The following is a 23,353-nucleotide window of genomic DNA, read 5'->3' on the forward strand; positions in this document are numbered from 1 at the left end:
GGAAGCCGGGTGAGGAAAGAACATCAGGGAAGAAGAACAGATTATCTGTGTCCAAGGCTGCTCATAGGTCAAGCAGGATGGAGATTGAGAATTGACCACTGGATTCAGCAATCCTGGTTTAATATAGCAGGAGCCAATATAGGGAGAAGGGGGGTGGAATAGAGGAATTGGAAACAGTGAATACGGACAACTCTTTTTAGACCTTTGTTTGAAAGGAGAATAATGAAAAGCGGTGATAGCTGGACAAGGAGATCTTTCAGTTTGACTTTTGTTTTAATATAAGAAATATTGTAGCGCATTTGAAAGCAGATTAGAAAGACATGATAGAGAGGGTGAGCTAATGATGCAGGAAAGAGAGAGAGAATTATACAATAATTACCTGCCATTGATGTACCATAATATATTTATCCGTTTGCACCAATGTTCATTTAAGTTGCTTCTGATTTTTTACTCTAATACTGCAAAGAAAATCTTTGTGTCTATTTATTTTTTTATTCATTGAAATCATTTCCTTAAGATAAATATTCAGGTGGGGAATTACTGGATCAAAGATCATGAACATTTTTAAGACTCTTGGCAGTACCCTATTGCCTTAAAAAATAAATTTCCCATGCCTCCCATAATGTATAAATGATTAAGTTTTATTCCAACCTTGCTAGTGTTATGCCATATATCTTGGTGGCCATAGTTTATGGAATCCCTATACTGTTTCAACTATGCTTTTCTAACAGACTGTTAGCTCCCTAAAGACAGAGATCATATCTTGAAATTATCTTCATTCCCTCCTATTTTTTAAACCAAATATTTCACTAATAATAATTACAATAATCATTTATCTGAAATCCCTCTGTGTTAAAGCATAATGGTGTGCATATGGTGTAATGTGGAAAAAATTATCAATTATGGAATCAGACCAACCTGTATTTGAACACCACATTCATTACTTGGGTTTTGCCTAAATCACTTTAATTTCCCTATCAATTAATAGATTAATGATAATGCCTGCTCTCTAAGTCCTGGTGAGGGTTGAAATGAGATATCTGTAAAGTCCCTAGCACAGAGTAGGAAATTTTGGAGGAAATAGTGGAACTTTTAGAAGAACTTTATCATGAAACTCTCTAAGTCCTGGTGAGGGTTGAAATGAGATATCTGTAAAGTCCCTAGCACAGAGTAGGAAATTTTGGAGGAAATAGTGGAACTTTTAGAAGAACTTTATCATGAAAATATCTTGTGAACATATATTTTTTTAAAAGACAGAAAAAAAACCTCTTCATGCAACTCACCTTGTCTATAGCCCATAGAGTGCTCATATTATAGTTTTGCTAATGGCCATGAAAAAAAATCCCCATGCATTTCAATTCTTGTAAACTGTTGAAACAGCAAGCACCTGGGGTACCTCTTGGGAATGCACAGGCTGCTACAGTAAGCCTGGGATCAGCAATGTCTCTAGAAACGGTACCAGGGAGTTACCTCCAGGTGACTAAATGAGGCTTCATCTCAGCACATGAGCTTAGAAAGCTTTACGATTAGTCCAGCTTGCTAAGGTGAGGAAATAACAAAAGGAGAGCAAATGGAAGTCGAACTTACCACAACATCCAGTCAATTTCCAAACAGGTAAGAGAATCTTTCGTGACACTAATGGTGCTAGGTTAAGAGGTTGAATATTGAGATTTCTGTCTGTATCTGTTCCTGTGCGCATATGAGTGAGTCAGCAGAGAATCTTTGTGATATCCAGGGAAACAGCTTTAGCCTCAAAGTTTGAAATTAAAAGAAAATGCTCTGCAATTATTCAATATCTCTGAACAGTAAAGACCTTACCACCATCACAAGAAGTTTCTTATAAAAAATTTTGTATCCATCCTAAAGAGAATAGAATTATAAATACATTCACTTGGACAGAACTGAAAATTTTCATAAAAGGTATTGAGTGGAGCAGCTATTTCCTTGGCTTTGCTTGGTGTAGTCTCTACACTGACACTAGGGAAAAGACGACCTCTTGCATTTATGATAACTAGAAAAGGAAAGGGGAGCTTACAGTGGGCTTAGTCACTAAATCTAGACTTTCTATCGTACCGCATCTTGGGGACCCTGCCTTTGCATGTAGACTTCACTAAAAGACTAGTCAGTATCTTCCATTGTAATCGGATGTGGGGGACCAATGAATGAAAGTCCAGGACAGGAGACATCCCTCGTCTAATTCCCAACCGGGGACCTCAGCTTTGTTGTTTTCTACCGGTAAACCAAGACCCTTATTATTAAAGCTCGGCTGTCCTCATAAGAATTAGGACTCTCATTAAAAATTATGTGTGAATTCATTAGTTAATCTGTACAGAAAGTGCTATCCTCAGATGAAAAGCCTCACAAAGTACTATTTAGTTCACTTAAGTTTATTTCAAAAAATATGTATTGAGTTCCCACTGTGTTTTAGGCATTGTAGGAAGTTCTGGGTGTACAAGCATTAAAAATAAGAATTTAGTTTGAGTGTTTAAAGATAATATAGTGGTTCTGGTGTTGGTACAAAATTATGGAGTATTCTGATTTTATCTGTGGTCTGCGATGATGAATAACAATGTCAAAAAATAGTGCATCTGGTGTTTCCATCCATCTTAATCATAAAATTGGATTAACTTCCTGTCTGATTCAATGTTGTAGAAAACAATCATCACGATGCCCCAAATATATCAGTTGATTCAAGAAGTCAATCTCTATTTGCCACAAAATATAGCGCTGTCAGGTTTTTTGGGTTTTTTTTGTATGTCTCTAGTGTGAAACATGAGGAGATAATAATGCCAAATAATGGCTTGGCAATAATTTCAAAGAGGGGTTTAAGGTTTAGCAGCAAGCTTTTAGATTAAAGAGAAGTAAAAGTTTTTAGTGATTTTCTTTTAATGTCTTTTTAATACGAAGAGGACTAACCTGTTTAAATCTGTCATTTAATAGAAATTAAAGCCTTAAAGAAGATGTGGCTTCTTAATTTTGTACACCAAAATATCTTTCCCTACAACTTCCACAATCTTAAATTTATTTTTTAAATTGCTGTTGTGAGTTATTCAGTAGATAATTGATGCTAGATTGTGTTCTATGATATCACCCATTTCTATATTTAGCTGTAACAAGGAGGAATAAGATTCAAATAGTCTCCTCTGTTTTTCTGATCAATCCATGTACTTCTGTTTAACAATTTAATAATTAGAGATATAGCAATCCTAATAAACACCATGACCCCAATTATGCCGAAAGGAAAAAGAAGAGTATTACTGGGAAGATCAAGAAGTAACAACAGGATGAAATTGGCACAGTCATGCTGTGCATTAAAGTTATGCTGCAGATAACCTCACTCAGAATCTTTATTTTCCAGAAATGAGATGGTTCTCGGGGTGCTAATCACAAAAATAACACATTGTGGAAAATTATACACTTATTATTTTGCCATCTCATTCTGCAGATGAAAAAAACCACAAGAACATTGACTAAAACTTATTCCACATTCTCTCTATTCATTTTTAGTTATGCAGAAAATTGTTAATTCCCACCGTGACAGAAAAATCAAGATTACCGAGAATAAAAGTTGAAAGGACACTAAATCATAGAGTTTTTATTTGCATCCCCAAAACACATGCCAATAAACCTCGTTTTATTTTACCATGTTTCTTGGGGAATTGGGTGGTTCACCAGAAGAGTGAAAAACAGAATCCTATTACAGTCATTGAAGTGAAACATAAACTACTTCGTGGAGGGAATGGAAATGAAAGTAAATTTATAACGTCCTTCCAGGGATGTTAGACTCCAAACCACCCTTTTGATCAGACTGATGTTTGAGAGCCTGTGTGGTCTCCCTGCCACCTCACAGTCCAAGATTTTGCATGTGAAAAAGTCGAAATTCCCGAAAGAATATATTCCTGTTGATTGAATACAAGCCCATAAAAATAAAAGTGAGCCATCTCCCTACTTTACCCACATCTGGAATAAAGTACCCAGTAGCCTGTAACGATTGATAATTTCTTCATTTTTTTAAAGTAGTATTTATATACTTGGTGGCTTGGGACAGTATCACTTTCTGACTATCAAGCAAAGTGCTTGAAGAGTTGAAGGATTATTATTTTGCCCTGGGACGTCTATTTCCAAGCATCCCTAAATGCCACTTAGAAGTCAGTTTGGTCTCAATTCTTACTGGATACGATAGTCAAATTTCTCCTCTGTCCTTTCAGAAAAGCTGCATGAATGGAGCGGTCACAGCTGTGGTGATTAGAATTTTGTCATCCTGACAGGGCTGGTTGTAGAAACCTGAATTTGTCTGTGCCCTGTAATTTGTCTAACCTTGTTTTTCAGGCAACATTTGCCTAAGCTTTGGGCTTTTGTCCAGAGCGTTTCTGCCTGGCCTCAATTCCAGCCATTTTCCACTCAAGCTTTTGGTTACTGTGTCTGCCTCAGCATGAGAGATGCTGAAGGAAGGGGAGAGTAACAATTTAGAGGAGACCAAAAGAGAACACAGGAATAAGAATAATGGAGAGGAAATAATACTCAGTACATAATCAGGGGAGATGAATGTGGAAATTTCTGTTGACTTGAACATATAATAATGAGACTTGAAAACTCTGTTAAAAGCCAGTAACTTGCTATTATATTTGTTTACTGTACTCAGGATAATATCTATTTGTGGATAAATCATGATTTTCTCCTGTCTCCAAAGAACTTTATATTAAACCTCTGTTTTCCTCTATTTCATCCATAGATATGTTTATTAAAATATTTATTTTATTAAATATTTTTATTAAAATATTTTTATAAGGGTAAATGGACACAAAATCACAAAGTATAGGAATGATAGTATCATAAAAGTACATAAAGTGTTATTTTATAATTTTTGGAAGCCTTATCTCCTCCATTGAATTTGTACTTGGAAAAGTCAAGACCTTAACCATTTCATGATTTTTTAAAATAGCTAATTATAAGGATGGGGGTTTACTCAAAATTATATAGAATTTAAAGTTTTCAGAACAATGTATAAAAGTTCTTAACTTAATTGCTAAAGTATAGGAGTCTTTAAAGGCAAAATAAAAGATTTTCTTACAAGAATGTTATTAGAGGATGTGAAAGGGAACACTAATTAAGAGGTACTATTAAAATTGAAAAGAGAGATTAATGAAATGAAGAAATAAATAGCTTATAAAGAGCTTTTCAAATGAGTAGGATAGGGCTTCTAATCTAAGTCACTAAATTTGACTGTTTCAATATTAATATTTAATCTGTAGTAGTAGAGAGAAAAAAAGAAAAGGATGATGAATATGAATTTGATTCAGTAGCTATAAGGAGTCTTCTGTACAATTTGGGATCTGATCTGATGGCTCACACAGCCATGGTTAGAAAGGGTGGATGGAGTAGGGAGTAAATGGAAGTAGAGATTCTGGAATCAAAGAACCCTTCTTAAAATATGCTATTTTAACCTTAAACCTCAGGTATATATTCTTCCAAAAATTATATCACTTGAGCAAAATCAAATTGTTTTGACCATTGCTTTTTCCTCTGACCTAGATTTCCTAATTGACTTTTGGCTAAAACTCCTTGATTGTTGACTCAGTAAATGTAAGCACTGGAAATCCAATCAGGCCACTTCTTTGTGTATTAATATTATTACTGTTCCAGGAAATAAGTATAAGACCTTCATTTAATCAACAAAGTTGCAACTCAATGTCCCCTTGTACTGCATATCCAAAGAAGCAGATCATTTAGTTGTTTTTAACATTGATGAAGGATAAATCCATATCTTTAAGCAAAGTTTATGGGGCACTTTTTATCTGTCAGTTTTAGCTGTTTTGTGTCTGATAACTTATGTGATCCTCAAAATCCCTGTGAAAGGGATGCAGTTATCATCTCCATTTGACAGACAAAGAGACTGAGGCCCAGGGAGAGTTAATAATTTGACCAAGGCCACTCAGCCCAGGATAAATCCAAGTCTGTCTTCCTAACCCATGCTCTTAACTATTATATTATGGTTTGTCAAAGTTTTCTTGTTTGGTATTTGCTCACCTACCTGCAACTTCCAAACACACAAACAATTATTTAAAGTCATGTACATTCTCTCTAGCTATTAGAAAACAGAGTAGGCAAAAGCTTTTAAATGTGTGAGATCATAATTCAAGAAGCTCCTGAATATCTCCCTTGTCCACTAAGTCTTTACTTTCTAAATGAGAAATTTAGATACCTTTTCTCACTTACTACCAATATGCATTTAGCTCCTTCATAAATTGTTTTAACTGATAAGCTGATCGATTGTTTTAGCAGGCCATAACTACAACAGAGCCAAGGGTATGAGAAACTCATGAAGTTGGCATTGCAATTGTTTTCAAAACGTCTCAAAACGTTACTCTGACCAAAACTAGTGTCGGCATTTCATGTGTTAAAAGGGGTAGCTCATCACAGTGTAAGGATCTTAAAAAGAAAGATTAAGTCACCTGAAGTACTACTGCTATAGTATAAAGCTCAAAGTTCCTCCCACCTGAGGGGAGAAGATTTTTCTATCTATTTACCATCTTATCTTTCTCCTTTGTCCTCAGCAGAAATTGGTCCTGGTGTTCTGCCTGTTTTTTCAGTATACAATCACATCTTAACCCCCTCAAAGTCTCAATATACACTAATGACACACTAATTTTATTTTATGAGTATCAAATTGTACTAACCCTAAAAAACCCATTAAATGACCCTTTGGGACAAAAGAAAGTCTGTGGAATTGTAACCTAGGCATCCATATATCCACACAAAGATCCCACACTTTCAAATAAGTTCCAACAAAGACTCACTTGGCCTTCCAGTGGATTGTGGACCACATTTCGAGAATCAGTACTTGAAGGCCACCAATTAGTCCTCATCAACAAATCCAAGAGTCTTTTCTTGGTCTGCATTTTTCTTAACCTTCAGCAACATCTAGCAGTGTTGACAAACTTCTTTTGCAAACTCTGCTCCTGACTCCACGGCACCATACACCTGGTTTTCCTCTAACCCTGCTGCCGCTGTAAATATCCATGCTGAAATCAAGGTCAACTAACAAGAAAAGTTTTAGAGCCTTTTTGCCTTTTAGGGGTATGGGCAACAGAGTGCAATGTAATGTCTAACTTTGTGGTACCATGAGTTGGTGTTTGAGGGGGATAAGACATAGCATCCCTCTTCTCCTGCCTGAGAAAGACAGAGGAAGCAGACCTGGGGAGATAAGAAATATAACTTTATTGCTGATAGAGCTGCTGGATATGTGACTTAGGAGCATGACATTATACTTCTATGGCTGCCTTTCCTTCTTAGGTAAATTTACCCACCAGTCACAGGAGTACTGGCCAACTGTGGCCTCACCTGAAGGCGCAGAGCCTTTGCAACTTATTTTACTACTTGCAATAAGAATACTAGGTTTTATTGTCTTTACAGTCAAGAGGACCCCAAAAGGAAAGCACAGAGCTACACATGCCCCAGTATCTCATTCCAAATGCACCAATTATACAAGTCACTTCCCTCCCCTGAGGAGACAGAGGAGGGAAGGCACCAGGAAAATTACTGTATTTGAGCTGCCACCGCACAGAATAAAACATCAGCGTTGGGGAATAAGTGTTTCCTCCTAACATCATGGAAAGAGAAAAGCCATAAAAATGTGATAGTTATAGCATCACATTAAAATGGATAAATATTTGTATGACTATATATTAGATATATATCGGTATATATAATATATATATGCATTCTACATTATATTACCTACATATCAGAAAAAAAGCTAACACTAAAAGCACCATGAGCTTTATTTCAGGATGACGGACTAAACTATTATGAATAATATTTATTTCTTTTTCCTAATTCTTTGTAGTTTCTAAATCTTCTATCATGAGCATATTTAATTTTTATAATTAGAAAGATAAATTTTAAAACTCAAATTAGTCACAAGAAATAGACACTTACACTGATTAAGTTTGAGTGCCATTTACAACCAATATAGCACACAACTCAGAAAGCTTATATTGATTTTGCCTATTAGAAACAAGTTTCAAAGAATTGGTTAGATGAAATAAACTGTTTTTTCCCTCCTGAACTGTGTAGTAGTCAAAGTATCAGAGGCATATTAATAACAAGCCAAATACAAATTGTGTTAAATCTACTCGTGTTTTTTGAGTGATTAGGCATTTCAAGTGAACTACTTAACCAAATATTAATCTCCTTAAGAGGTTATAACCCTGGTTTTATAACCCTTTCTACCCCTATCATGGAACTCAGATTCTTCCAATTACAGTTTTTGACCCTCAGACAATGCGGGGCTTAGGTGAGCTGACCCCACGTGCAGTCGTAAATCCGAGTATAACTTTACAGTCGGCCCTCCATATCCGTGGTTCTGCATCCTTGTATTCAACCAATCCTTGCACTGGGTAGTACTGTAGTATATATTTAGTGAAATAAATCTGTGTATAAATGGACCCACGCCATTCAAACACATGTCATTCACAGGTCAAAGGTAGTAACTACACAATGTTGAGTATGATGATTTATGTATTCCTTCATTTCACAAAGATTTATTAAATACCTACCAAATGCCAGGCATTGTTCCAGGTCCTGGAGATATAACAGAGAACCAGAATGTCAAGTTCCCACACCAATGGAGCTCACCCTTTAGTAAAGGGAGATATACAATAAACAAAAAAATAAACAAGAAACTGTCAGATAGTGATAAATGCTATGAGGAAAATAAAGCAGGGTGATGTGATAGGGAATGGCCAGGCTGGGAAGGCCTCTCTGAGGAGATGACATTTAAACTGAGAGCTGAAAGATCAGAAGGACCCACCATACAGTGATGTTGAACATCTCTCCAGCGGGCAGGCAGATGCCAAGGCCATGAGGTGGAAATGAGCACAGCTTGTCTGAGGAACTGGAAAAAGGGTGGAGTGGCTTGAGAGAGAGATATGAGATGAAGTTCAGAAGGAACAGAAGCCAGATAAAGTAAGGCCCTGTAAGCCATGTAATTGAATTTAACTCTAAATGTAATAGAATGTTATTGGAGAAGTTAAAAGAGAAAGGGAGATGAACTCTTTGGAAAAAATAGATTTTAAAATGGATAGAGAAGATCAAGAAACTATAAACGAAAGTCTTGTGTCACTTCCTGTCTGAAACAGTTAAAAGAGGGCATCACAAAGAGTACACTGGCACAACTCAGAAGATAAATGAAGATAATAATAAAACACACATTATGGAATCAAAATCACATTAGAAACAAAAGAATTAGATCAGAGTCTGCTGAAAACATACAAGGACATAGAGCAGACCTGAGAAAATTTCAGTTGAATAAAGATATACAAGTGGTAAGAGACAATAAGTACATAAAGTGGTTAAAGAGAAAGAATATAAAATTGCATAATGTGTCCTTAAAGATGAACCAAAAAATATTTAGGAGAAAAATCATTCAAATATATAATAGGAGAAAATACTTCTGAAATAAGGAATCTGGTATATGTAGACTTCAAGAGCATGCTATATTGCAGAAACTATCAAACCAAGGAAATATCCTGGTGAAGCTTTTTAACTTTAAAGACTCCTGTGAGATTGCAGGCAGAAAAAACAAGTTATCCAAAAGACAGGCTAGCCTCAGGCCAGGGTATTCTTTGTAGCAATTTTCAAAGCCAGAAGGCATTGGAATAATAGCAGCAGAGTTCAAAGGCAAAAAATAAAAAGATTGAATCAAGAATTTAATATTCAGCCAAGTTGTCATTTATTGTCATTTATTGTTAAAGGCACCATAAATACATTCTCAAATGCCTCAGGAAACATAGCACTCATGAACCCTGCTTGAAAGAAGCTTTTTGATAAAGACATCTGGCTAAATAAGAGATACATCAAAATAAAGAATTCAGGAATGGTACACCCTTCTAAAAAAGAGCTGATCATGATTATGACTATTTGAATATGTAACTAATGCTATAGAACTTTAAAAATTATAATTACAGAATATATTCATCAGTGTAAGTAATGCTAGCATGATCCTAGTATTTTAGTGACTTAATGCAATAGAAGTTTATTTTTAACTCATGTTACTGTTTAATGAGGATTGTTGGGCAGGGCCTCTGCTTCATGCAGTGATTCGGGTCCCAGGCATCTTCCTTTGTCTGGGGCCACCATTGTATTACAGTTTTAGGGTCATCCTGGAACCATCCAGCTTGCAGACAGAGGGAAGAGAGAAAGAGAGTGGAGAAGACTACCTCAGACTGAAAATATCACTTTACTTTCATTTGCATTAATTGGTGAGCACTATTACATGGCTCCACCAAGATATAAATGGGCTAAGGTTCCAGGACGAGACAATCGGTTTGGTGAGTAGTCTCCGTTATAAAGAATATAATATAAACACCATAAAATATAATAAGACAACAATAATAATATAATTATAAAAACTGGAAAGTGATCATGAGAATTGGTGGGAAGAGATGTACATTTTCTCACTTTTCATAGCAGCAGTTAATAAATACTTTCTGAAGTTTATATATCAAGAAATAAAGATTTAAATATATTATCATGCAATATTTAACATTATGATTATAGGCACGGGAAGAAAAAAAAATATAGAACAACCAAAAAAACACCAGGCCACTTAGCAAAAGACAGAAAACTAAGGAGGTAAAAAAACAAATTTTAAAAGATAGCATAACATAAAATAACAAAACACATTTAGATCTGTCAAAATAATAAAAGTCAATCAGATAAGCTAAACTATTAAAAGTAAGACATTATTAGATGAGACTCAAAACATGATATTCAATAACAGTATATATTATGAATACAGAAATGCATCTCAGATATATTTAATATATTAAATATATTAATATATTTCACTTATATATTAAGTGAAAAAAGCAACTTATGGAACATGTGTAGTTTAATCCTATTTGTATTTAATAATAATAAACATGTATAATAAATACATATTATTTTACATTCTATATGCATCAAAAATATTTGGAAGAATACACAAGAAATAGTATTGTTTGTTGTTGTTTGTTGTTTCTGAGGATTAGAATAAAAGGTTAGGAGAAGACAAGCATGCTTTCATTTTTTACTATGTATCTTTCTGTACTTTATATTTTTTGTAATAAATATGAATTTTTTATTATAAAAATATAAACAAAAAATAAGTAAAGTCCAACATAGAACTGAAAGCTGCAAGCAAAGGAAGGGGAAGGAGAGGTCATGGAAATCTGACAGAATGGTGTTTGAGCTGAGTCTCCAAAGAGAAGGAAGAAGGCTTAGCCAGTGATCCACATATGCACGGACCCAATACAAAAAGGACATGGCATGTTTAAGACACCTTAGGTACAGCTGGAGTATAATGTACATGGTGGATAAGTTTGGGAGGTAAGACTGGGAGGACAGGGCAATGGCAGTGAACCAAGGAGTTAGGACCTTTCATTAAAAAATGAGATTTCCTCAAAGTATTTTAAGCAGAATAGTGACTTGATCAAGCCAGAATGTTGCACAGGTCCATATGAGGAATGAATTAGAGACCATAGAAGATTGGCAACCCATGAAGATTCTATTCAAATAGTCCAGATAGCCATGATAGTGGCCTGAACGTAGATGGTGGAAATACAGATGAAGAGAAGATGGATTCAACATTCAAGAGATTTTTAGAGGGTAGAATAGACAGAACTTGATAATGAATTGGATGTTATGATGGTAGGGTGAAAGATAAGGTAAAAGAGTGAGTCAACATGATTTCAAAATATGGTACTTCATCGCATTATATGAAATATAGAATTAGAAGTAAATTTGATTGTGGATGAGGAGAGGGAAAAAGATAAGTTCAGTTTGGGTAACACGGAGTTTGAGGCGTGAGTGGAACATTCAGGTGGAGGGAAGCAGATGTAGGACTCTGAGAAAGGTGGGAACATGAAATATGGAAATAAAAATCATTAGTATGTAAGTAATAGTAGAGGACAACACAGAGAGTTATAAGAAGGGATTGGGTGATGGTGTAAAATGCCTCCAGTAGGTCAGGGCTTTCTTCTTTGTTCAGAGACAGAGAAATTTTTGCTTTTATTCCTGGGAATCACTTGACAATCCAACTGCTGGCCGTAAAGGGGAGACTCCTTGCCAAGAATGAAGTTAGAGATCCCGAGTAGCAATGAGCACACGTTAAAGTTAGAAAGAGATGAGTGGATTCTTCCTGACTGGCTTGGTCCTGAAGGAAGCTGGGTTTGTTTGTTGCTGTTGGGAATTGAGACTGGACTTCTTTGAGGGGCTTTGAGGACACCTTTTTGGCCTTCCTCCCCCTAATGGGGCCACTGGGTGTGATCTTGACTCTTACTGGGGGTGATCAGATGACAGACCAGGCTACCTTATAGCATCAAGAGGTAACTAACATTTGAAACCTGACCCCTACTCAGGCAAAAATAATTCAACCATCCTTTAAATATAAATAGCTAAAAGCCAATCACATACTTAAAGTTTAAACATAATGCTGGTGCCTAAATTCAAGTACTCCATTTTAATCAGTTTCCTCAAACTGATTTATATCTAAGGCTCATAGGCTTCAACTACTTTAGTGGACTGTCTGGTGACCAAAGAAAGAAAGTCATATTACACAGTGGTATTTCCTTTGTGGGAGGAAGCAGAAGTGGGTGAGGGGACATGGGCCCCAGATAAAAGGAACTGACTCAGGAATCTCTTTACAAGGCAGAGGTCCAATAAATTTAAATACAGATGGAGTCTGAAATCTTTGAATTTTCATTATGTTTAATTTTTTCTGTGTGTTTATATATTTGTGATATCAATAAAAATACTCAATTGTTTTTGGATAGTAACTCTATTTGCATTATTCATTACTGTGAAGTGGCTTAGCATTTACCTTTGGAAAGAGCATTATAATCCCTTTCAAAGTTAAAAATTTCAGTCATTCATATGTTAAATAATAGAAATGACCAAATGGGTTTAGAATAAGACTAAACTATATCTTGTACTGTTATATGGTAACTTTGAAGTTGTGACACTGTCATTGCCATGGAAATTTATATTCTATCATAGTTGTTATGATCTCACCTAACAGGATGAGAAGAAGCTATGTATTTCTAGCATCTATCCAGGAGGAAGATGGTAACATATATCCTCTTATTATAGGAAGTCATATTTATTTTATTTTCTCTGAAATAAAATTCTCGTTTTGTCTAGGATCCTTTCTTTTTCTCAAATTGTGATCATACATAGTGTCTGGCATGTATTAGGCCCTCAAATACATATTTTTTTTGTTTGTACTGTATTTTAGCATCACTATTTTATGGTGAATCGTCAGAAATACATGTATGTGCTCTGGAATCAATCCAGCTTTTCACAGGCAAGCAGAGAACTGAGGCAAATTATTCAAATGTTTGATGCCATGAACCAGATGATTGCAGTTTTAAACAAATTATTTCAACTCACTTCTTCATTTTAGTTAGGGAGTCTAAATTTCTATTTTAAATGCACAGCTTTACCTTCTTGGAAAGTTGCCATTTTGAGTGATTTTAAATCTTGAGTTCCCATGTCACTTCCATACACCATTTCGATCTAAGGAAGTTAGACTTTAATACTGTTTCCACAGTTACAAGCTTCGTTAATCATGGCCCTGGGAACTGAATTCTCAAGTGTGTACACAACCCCCTTGACTCTCAGTTCCCAGCGTAGACCATTGGCTCCAAATCCTGCCTGTGGGAATCAAGGGCTGTGCCTGCCTGCTCACCCTGCCTGACAAACACTGCTGGTGAGCCAGAAGTCAATGGTTCCTCAACAGTGTTTGCAAGAACCAAGGAACCCATCTCTGCAAAGAAACTCCAATCTCTTGGCAATTTCCACAGCCTTAGAGAGCTGAAAGTAAGCTGTTGCATAAAAGGAAACCTCTGTTTCTCAGAGCCACCAGGTGGATTTAGTTTTTCTAATCTCTTGGATTTTCCATAAAGCATGTTTCCATAAAACATAAATCATGCTTAAAAGTATAATGTTTTTCTCATTACTGCATTTCCATGTCCTACTCATCCTTCAGGGTTGAGCTCAAGTCTTAGTTTCTGCATTAAAATATGTTTTTATATATTGGAAACATTTTTAGACTATAGAAAAGTACAGAGGATAACATAGCAAACAATTGTGAACAATTAGATGACCTTTATTTAATAAAAAAATTATTACTGATGGTGTTAATGTAACTTTTCTACCTACTCCCAGCATAATTCTCCTTTTCCCCTCCCAGGAGCAAGTTGTACCTTATAGTTGGGGTGTTGGGTAGAATTTTCAATAGTTCTTCCCTTTTGTGGATCTCAATTTTTGGCCCGAGTCCAGTTCCAGCTGCCTAACATGACCAAGCTCTATGGCCCCTGCCCCTATGCAAGTATTAAAAGATCCTAAGGTACAATAGCAGTCTAGAGCTTTAGCTCGGTCTACCGTTTTGACTGGGAACCATTACACCTCTTTTGACCTCCCCAACTCCTTCTGATTCCTGTAGCAATAAGTATTTGGTCCAGTTTCCAATCACTTATTTTGTACCAACTTTATGTATAGAGGATTTATTATTTCTTAACAAAACTATAAATTCTTGGAACAGTATTATTCTTCTTCTACAGCAAACTGGGAGAAGGTCCTCTGAGAGTTCTTACACTATAGTAGATTACACTTGTAAGCCAATCTCTTTATCATAGAAGTGTGTACATAGAAGTGTGCCTCACTTTATAGAACAAATGATATTGCAGCCATCCAACAGTTACTGATAACCTACTATGGTCAAGTTAGCTAATTAAGCATTATAAAATAAGAAATGCATATAAAGGTTTGGTTTCCCCACCTTGTAAAGTATCTATTTCAAGTGATTATGGTGCATTTTTGAAAATACATAGTTAACTAGTTTATGTTGTAAATGTAATAATAGCACCCATGGCTTAAATTAAGGATGTAGTGTTAATTGTATAACTTGATTTATATTTTAGGAATTTTAAAATATTTACTTGTCCTTTTCCAAAACAACCTGAAAATTAAGAGTGTTTGCCCAAGCAATGGAATAAGAATTGTTTACCTTAGATTTAATCATCAGTTCCATTGACTTCTTTACCAGAGTTTGAAAATGCATCATTGCAGCTCATTCTTTTGCCTTGCACTGGCAGCAAATCACTATATAGAGAAACTGCCAAGTCTGGTGTTACGGAACTTACACAGCATCTTCCTCTTTGTGACTGTGTGTGAACACAAATTAAAGATGTCCTCTGGCTTGGATTACTGAAATATACTTGGCTGCATATTACATTCTGTCATCTGGACTTAAAGCAAAATAAACCAACACGCATTTCAGTGAATTGATCATTCATATGATTCTTGATTATAACGAGACAAATTGCATTATTATGCAATATACCATCTTCTTAAGTAAGACCATTTAAAATTTCACATAAAATGTCCCTATAATTTTTTTTATCTCCATTAAAAATGCAATAAAGCACCATGAGTGTGAATTTCTCAAAGTCACAGGAATTGTTGTGGTCAGTCGTCCATCAGGAACTGAATGTCCAAAATCAAAGATTTACTATAATTTGAATTTTTTATTTTCCAGACACTGCAAATGGATGTAAATAGGCTGAACATAACCTTGCTTCGGATATTCTGCCAAGGAGTGGCCGCGGCTTTAGGACTCTTACCCCAGCAAGTGCACATCAATCGCCTCATTGTAAGATGCCAGCATTTCGCATTCCCAGAGTACAAGCTTTGATCTTTATTGCAGGGTTCAAGAATAATGAACAATAATAAAGAACACCGATGCTATAGTTTTATGGTCCATGAGCCAAACCTGGCATAACACCTGTTTTTGTAAAGAAAGTTTTATTGTAACAAACCACACCTATCTGTTTACATATTGTCTAAGGCTTCTTTCACACTACAATGGCAGAGTTGAGTAGTTGCAACAGATTGTCTGTCTAAATTAAAAGCTAAAATATTTGCTATCTGGCCCATTACAGAAAAAGTTTGTCAACCTTCTCGTAGTTCAAGACTAGCTATCCTGGTAGGTATGAATAGAAGGGCCCAGGTACTTGTCTCACCAACCGGATACTACTCCCAAAATATTCTCCTTAAGATGGAAACCTTCTGTATCAGGTAAGGCACTGTCTCCAGACAGTATCTATTAAAATCCCTTCAAGTATATCAGGATGAGGGACTTCCCTGGTGGCGCAGTGGTTAAGAATTTGCCTGCCAATGCAGGGGACACGGGCTCAATCCTTTGTCCAGGAAGATCCCCACGTGCCGCGGAGCAACTAAGAACGTGCGTCACAGCTACTGAGCCTGCACTCTAGAGCCCGCGCGCCACAACTACTGAGTCCGCGTGCCACAACTACTGAAGCCTGCATGCCTAGAGCCCGTGCTCCGCGACAAGAGAAGCCACCGCAATGAGAAGCCCACGCACCGCAACGAAGAGTAGCCCCCGCTCGCCGCAACTAGAGAAAGCCCGCACACAGCAATGAAGACCCAACGCAGCCAAAAATAAATAAATAAATAACTTTTAAAAAAAACATATATCAAGATGAAGGATAGTGAACACATAGGCAGAGGATTTTGAATAAAGAATAAAGAAGAACCATGCTTAAGGACAGCAGTCCAAGTACAATGCAAGAATAGCCTTGAAAAAGTCGAGAGAAAACTTGGATGGGTATGAAGGAAGCCCAAAGGACCTTTTGTATAAGGCTCACTTTAGACCAATCTATCACCCACATCCTTTCTTTCCCCCTTCTCCTCAGTGTTTAGGGACCTTGATATCATTCAACTACATATTCCCATCTGCACTTGAAGGTGGGTGTGAGCAAAGACAAAGAAAGGCAAATTCAAATCTTACGACTTTCTCTTTGTATAAAGCTAATTATCCGAGGTTCCTGTGAAAAAGGACTTTAGAATCATTTTACAGTTTTAAAATTGTTCGTAATTTCCCCTGCATTAGAAACTTAAGCAAGGACTTCTTGTTCTCCTTGCCTTCAATCCTTATGCTCCTGCTTGAGTTCAGTTTTATACTGCATCAACACCTGCATTTCCCGCTATGGAGAAGAATTTGCTTTTATTTTGGTTTAGAATTTTTGTTTCTTTTCATTTTTTTTCTGTGTGGAGGGTGAATTGTTTTCGTCCCCATAATAACTTTTGTTCTGTGAGTCAACTATTTTCTGGGACTAAATAAGCTTTAAAAAAAACAAAGTTTTTAACTCAATAGCACAGAAGAAAAAATACAGCATTTCCCATTATCATGAAAGAGTGAAATAGGTTATTTATATCCAGAGTGTACCTTGCTCAAGTGAGAAGTGAGGTATTATAGATGTCTTAGATCTAGATGTAGATTTTATATATATACTCAGATATCTTAGATATACTTTTACGTATATAGATTTAAAGAGCGTAATAGCTCTTTGAGAGATTAAAAGAGGGATTTGCCACACCCAGAGAGGGATATGCATATCCTCAGAGAATGTTAGTAGCATTTATGCATGTCTATTTCTAAGAGTAGTTCTTATAATAGTTTAAGTTATGATGATACCTGAGGCAGCAGAGTACGGTGATTAAGAGCTTTAGTGCTTTGGAGACAGACACAGAATTCTACTCCATTTCCAGCTTGGCCGTGTCCCAGCTCTATGACCTAAGGCAAGCTACTTAATGTTCCTTCATTTACAAAATGAAATAACTTAATACCTCTGTCCTGGAGATAACAGATTTAAGGCACATGGGAGCATGACAAGCCCAAAACAAGTGCTCTCTTCCTACTATTGTTGTTATTAGGTCATAAACTATTTAAATTATTATAAACATGTTTCACATCAGTATTATGCAATATTTACTCATTGTCTGTTGTTCACTGCAAACATGGAAACATTTTTCCTGGATGACTAGTAGTACTCCATTTTATACGTGGCTGAACTTCTGATAAATTGCATTAAAAGAAAACTTTCTAAAAAAAAAAAAAAAAGAAAGAAAATTTTCTAGCAGGAGAGAACTCCATGTATCAAAAAGAAAAGACTAACAACAATTTTCTTCTATAAGTGCTTTGTATAAGTTGTCAAAGAGAACCTATCAAAGGCAGTGTCATTTTTGTGTAGTGTTTGTTTTTTATGGGTTTGTGGCATATCAGCCATTTAAGGTAAGAAATCCTCTCTCTCTGTTTCAGGTAATGAGGTCATACTAATAAGAAAGTAACATGCTATCATTGCATAACATTGTTTCTACCAAACAATAGATCTTAAAAGTGTGACATATTTAAGGTGAAGAACAGAATCAGGGAAGCAACTTTAAAGACAGCATCACCTTCCTTAGTCCAGCCTTCACATTAATACGTTATAAAAAAAAAAATACATGGGGTGGTGATGTCTAATAATTGTACTGTTAAATCAGGTTTTACTTAATTCATTTGATTTTAAAATGCTTCTTTAAACACAATTACTCAGGAAACATCTGAACAATATATCTCAAAAATTATAATACCGAATGGAAAATAAACCAGCATCGAATGAAATGTAAAATTACAAAGCTAGAGGTGTCAACTAATTGAAAGAAGACCATTTGAAGATTTTGGGCTTTGGGCTGCTAATATTAAGTGTACCAGGAATACCTAATAAAGGTGATCTCCAAGATGTCTTTTAGGATTCTAAAGCTCTGATTTTCTTTAATGTTTCTAGAAGAAAGGCAAAAATATTTCCCAAAGTTGTTTAAAATGTCTATTAACATATACAAATAATCTGCTTTTACTAGGGAAAGAAGAACAGTGTTGAACTATTTGTGTCTCCCATAAACCGAAAAGCAGGAATTTCTGATGCTCTGCCATCTGATGAAGTGCTGCGTTCACTTAATATCAATGTTTTGCATCAAAGTTTATCCCAGTTTGGAATTACAGACGTCTCCCCTGAGGTAGGCTGTTTCATGGAATATTTCATTTAAAAATTTGCACAGTTAGCGTGACATGACCCAATTCTAGGAGGCTTTGAGATGAAAGCTGTTTATCGTGTGTTATTTGATAATATAAAAATCTCCCTAAGGGTCAAAATTCTCTGATTTCACATTGTATATGTTTCTTCCTTAAGGAAGTTCATTTTCATATGAAAGCTTCACTTTTTGACACTTTCTTCTCCAGTCTTCATGGCCTTATAATTTATTTTGACTTATCCAACGAATTGTCCAGAATAAAAGCCACTTAGGTATATTTGTCAATTGATTGCTTTTACTGAATTTTACTGAATTTGGAGTGTCCCCAGAAACACCCTCAAATCTTTCCTCCTCAGCAGGTTTACTCCTCATTGCCTTCATTGTCAAAATGGTCCCATTTTTCCAGTACCTTGGGATTAATTTGAAATGTGATTTTTCTTTTGCTGAGGAACCCAGTCTAAAGAACTATGAATATCTCCTTCATAGTGCTTTCTAAATTTGGCACTTTTCAGATTTCCCCCAGCACTCCAATACTCTCATTCCTGAATAAATCCAGCCTCTTTTTTACTTCACCTACTCCGTCCCACTCCAAACTTGCTAGAATGAGCATCACCCCAAACATATGTAATTAAATTCACAGAATCAAAGAATTAGACCTTGAGGGAACACATGCGAACATTTTAAAGACACAGAAAGTCAGGCCCGTAGAAATTAAGTGATTTCATCAAGGAGACAAAGCAAATGAGGTATAAAGCAATATTTAAAATCTAGACACCTTATTCCTAGTCTATTTCCCTTTGCAGTAAAACACACTGCCTGTCATTACAGCAAATGCCACAGGTATGGTATAAAAAGCTTTGGTACAAGGTTGAGCTTGAATCCCAAAGCCAGCACTTAAAATGTGTGTGACCTTGGGTGATTTAATCTCTGTGAGATTAAGTCTGTCTTTACATAGTATCAGCCACTCTGAGCCTCAGTTTCTTCATATCCTAAATGAGTATAGAAAAAGAAAGGAAGGAAGGAAGGAAAAAAGTAAGGGAGGGATGGAGGAAGGGAGGAAGAAAGGAAGGAAGGAAGGAAGGAAAAAAAGAAGGAAGGGAGGAAGGAAAAGAAAGGAAAAGGAAAGGAAAAATGGGTAGAGTCCTTATCTTATAAACTTGAAATATGAATAAAATTTTTAAATTTAAAAAAAATACATGGAAATCTTCACAAAGAGTAGGCACCGAACAAATGTAATTTGACTGCAGAATGAAAATGTATTTCATCATTGAACCACGACTGTAATAACAACCTCCAACTGGTCTTCCTGCATTTAGTGTTGCTTCCCTCCCTGCTCTCTCTGCTGCCAACCCCAGCTCACACATGCACGTGCACATGCACACGTGCACACATGCACACAGTGTTTTCTTTCTTGCCACCAGAGTACTCTTTCTAAAAGCAAATCTGGCCATGCCCTCCTAATGTCATGACTCTTCTTTGGCTTCCTAAATCCTGCAGAATCAAGTCTGGATTTCTTAATATGGTATATGGTTCTTTGTGTGCTGAGTTTATCATTGTTGAACAGCACTCTGTTAGTTTATGCTTCAGCCATTCCAAACTTAATAGGCACCAGGACACCCCATACCATTTCTTCCCCCCATGCCTGTGTGTGTGTTGGTCCGTCTGTGCACCTTTCATGTTTCAAGATCAGTCTACTGTATAGTGAAGCCTTCCCTCGTACCTCCACAGATGTGGGTGCTGGCTTTGTGTTCTCATTGAGCTAAGTACAAAAACCCCTTACCCCATGTTGGCCTTCATGTCCATCTCTGCACTGTCGTTCCTTGAGAGCATTTCATTTCATTTTATCTGTGTCTTCAGTGCCTTCGTTCAGGGCCTGGCATACAATAGGCGTAGAAATAGCCAAGCGCTGGGCTAGGTGGTGTCCAAAGTCAGAAAAATAAATGAATAAGCAAACAAACACAAAAACAAATAAAATAAGATTTTTGCTTTCAATGAGTTCTAATAAGGCAACAAGAGACAAGCAGATAAGGAAAACACAGGGCTATGATAACATAACCGCACTGTGCCGTGGGAGTTTTGAGAAAGAAGAGGTCACTTCATGCTTCAGAGAGACCAGGAGAAAGGTCAACATGAGCTTAAACACCCTGACCCCTCCCCAGCACTCCCTGCATGTGACTCTGAAGGGGCTCCCTTTTGTACATCAAACCAAACTCCATGCCCATAGTTCAAGCCCCTCACAGACTGACTTGCACACATCTTGCTCTGGACAATTCTTCTTTAAAATTCAAAAAGACCATTAGATTAATTTATTCTGCTTCCCATAAGCTTTCAGTGAATAATATAAGCATTTCGTCCTGTTGCTTTATTCTGAGTTTAAATGCCATTCTGAAGGCTTTAGGAATGTGGCAGCTTAGTGAGTCATCCAGATTTACGGACCAAGAGAAGCTCACCATACCAAAAAATTAATTAAACTCAAGTATTTGGGGGTCCTCCAACACACCTCAGCCTGGTGAAGACAGGAGCTTAGCCTGAATGCCTGTCACAGAACTATTAGCCCTCAATAGACCATAGGTCTGTATTGCACTTGAATAATGAAAGTGTATTTGATGATCAAGATATGATATTTTCTGATAAAATTATGGGAATCTAAAAATCTAGGAAATCTAGAATCTAGAAACTATTGTATTACAGGAGACTGGGAAGTATTTTAATTGGATATAAGGAGCATTTCATCAGGGACTGGTGTATTGTTTGAGCGTTTTGTTCTGGCACTTCTGGAATGGGCCCAGCGGTACCCTCTGATCGGAAGCTCTAACTGCAGACAGGAGAGAGCCGTCTGCAGTGTGCACAGGCCCTCAGAGGGGGCTTCAGACACATACAGTCCAAGAGGCGCTGCAAAAGCATTTGTTGATAGTTGTTTAAGCTGATAGGTATTCTGTGAGTTTCCCCACTTCTTTATTCATCATTTGTGGTAAATGTGTAATAACTGCTTATGCCTTGACCCAGTTTTTCACATTTCTATCCCCAAATTATAGCTCTGTTATGGTAAAATGTTTATTACCAGAACAAAAAAGGAATATTGGTATTTTGGATTTTCATCCTTTACATGGATTACAGAACATGGTGAATGCTGTCTCGAAGCATCTCTTCCTACACTTTTATTAATTACTTTCAGGGAAGGGTGTGTTTTTTGTTGTTGCCATTTCTTTATTTGCTTGATTTTATTTAAATCAGAAACGACTCTTGGGAAACAAAGACAATTACCAAATAGAGATTTCCTTTCGCTTATTCATCTATTTTTATTTCAAATTTAAGTTTCTTGAGAGACAAAGACATTATTTCTTTTATATATTTATATATGGTACCTAGAACATTGGAGGACCTCAAATATTATTTTATAATAAGATGCTCCTAAAAATTAAAAACCAGACTTCCTCTTGCCTAATAAGTTAAATCTCAGGGAAATAGAATTAAATGCATTGTTTTAGTTTCTATTTTTAGATGTTTTTACAAAATTCAATGTCTATTGAAGCAGTACATTCTGCAATGATAGTGAAAAAAAATGATTTAGGATTTTGTTGTTGTTCAGTTGCAAATTACCACAGTTTCACAGGTCTTATGTTTCAAAGGAGGAAGTTACCTTCTTTAAATAACAGGACAATGTACTGACTGATACTTTCATGGCATGTTTACAAAGAGAAAAAAAATCATACCAAATAAATATAAATCATAATCCACGAGTTTAGTGATTGTTCCTTTAAACATTAGTCGGCAGTCTAAAGAATTATATAGTCCTAGCCATGCAGTGCCGAGGAGGAATACAATCAATGCTAATTAACATGGGTCAGATCTCTCAGACCGAATTGTTTACCTTGTGCATGATACAGTGGAAGTTTGGCATTTATCTAACAAAACCATATTGTTGTAGGATACAACTCACTTATCTGCCTAAATCAATTAATTAACCAGCTAATTTATAACATTTCCACTTTATTCTTATTCTGTGTGCTCCATCTCTCTAAAGAGATGTAGCTCTGAAAGTCTCTGTATCATCTCTCCCAGCATTTGGGGTCAGAATTGGTTTTAAAAAAAGAAAAGAAAAGAAAACTATAGTACATCAAATTATTAAACAGGATATAGAGAAGCCATTGCTATCGGTACCGGAAACTGCCCAAATTTTATACAATCAAACAAAACAAAACCCAGCAGCTTCTTTCACTGCCACAAAGTTAAAGGGAAAGTGATATTGTTGTGACATAAGACGTTAAGATGATACAGTGCATTGGTTTTGACCCAGCCATAGAGCCTCTGAATTATTGAACCCTCAGTCCCCTGTCAAAATGTAAAAGGCATCACATTAACCTTATACAAAGGTTAGATTGGAGAGTCTTGTGAATTACAATCTTATGACTTGTGGGATCTTAAGTACAAACTTTTC

The 23,353-nt window shown here is 36.2% G+C and overlaps 1 protein-coding gene across 2 annotated transcripts in view; it reads left to right on the plus strand.

Annotated features, from left to right (window-relative positions):
- PTPRR (protein tyrosine phosphatase receptor type R) overlaps positions 1 to 23,353 on the plus strand; it is a 259,744-nt gene that overhangs the window by 122,269 nt on the left and 114,122 nt on the right. For both annotated transcript variants that reach the window (XM_082422767.1, XM_082422768.1), the window contains exons 3-4: positions 15,581 to 15,694; positions 18,745 to 18,900. In XM_082422767.1, coding sequence (XP_082278893.1) covers positions 15,581 to 15,694; positions 18,745 to 18,900 — 270 coding nt within the window. The remainder of the gene's footprint in view (positions 1 to 15,580; positions 15,695 to 18,744; positions 18,901 to 23,353) is intronic.

The sequence above is a fragment of the Balaenoptera physalus genome, assembly GCF_965194825.1.
Source record: "Balaenoptera physalus genome assembly, chromosome: 13".
Classification (NCBI taxonomy): domain Eukaryota; kingdom Metazoa; phylum Chordata; class Mammalia; order Artiodactyla; family Balaenopteridae; genus Balaenoptera; species Balaenoptera physalus.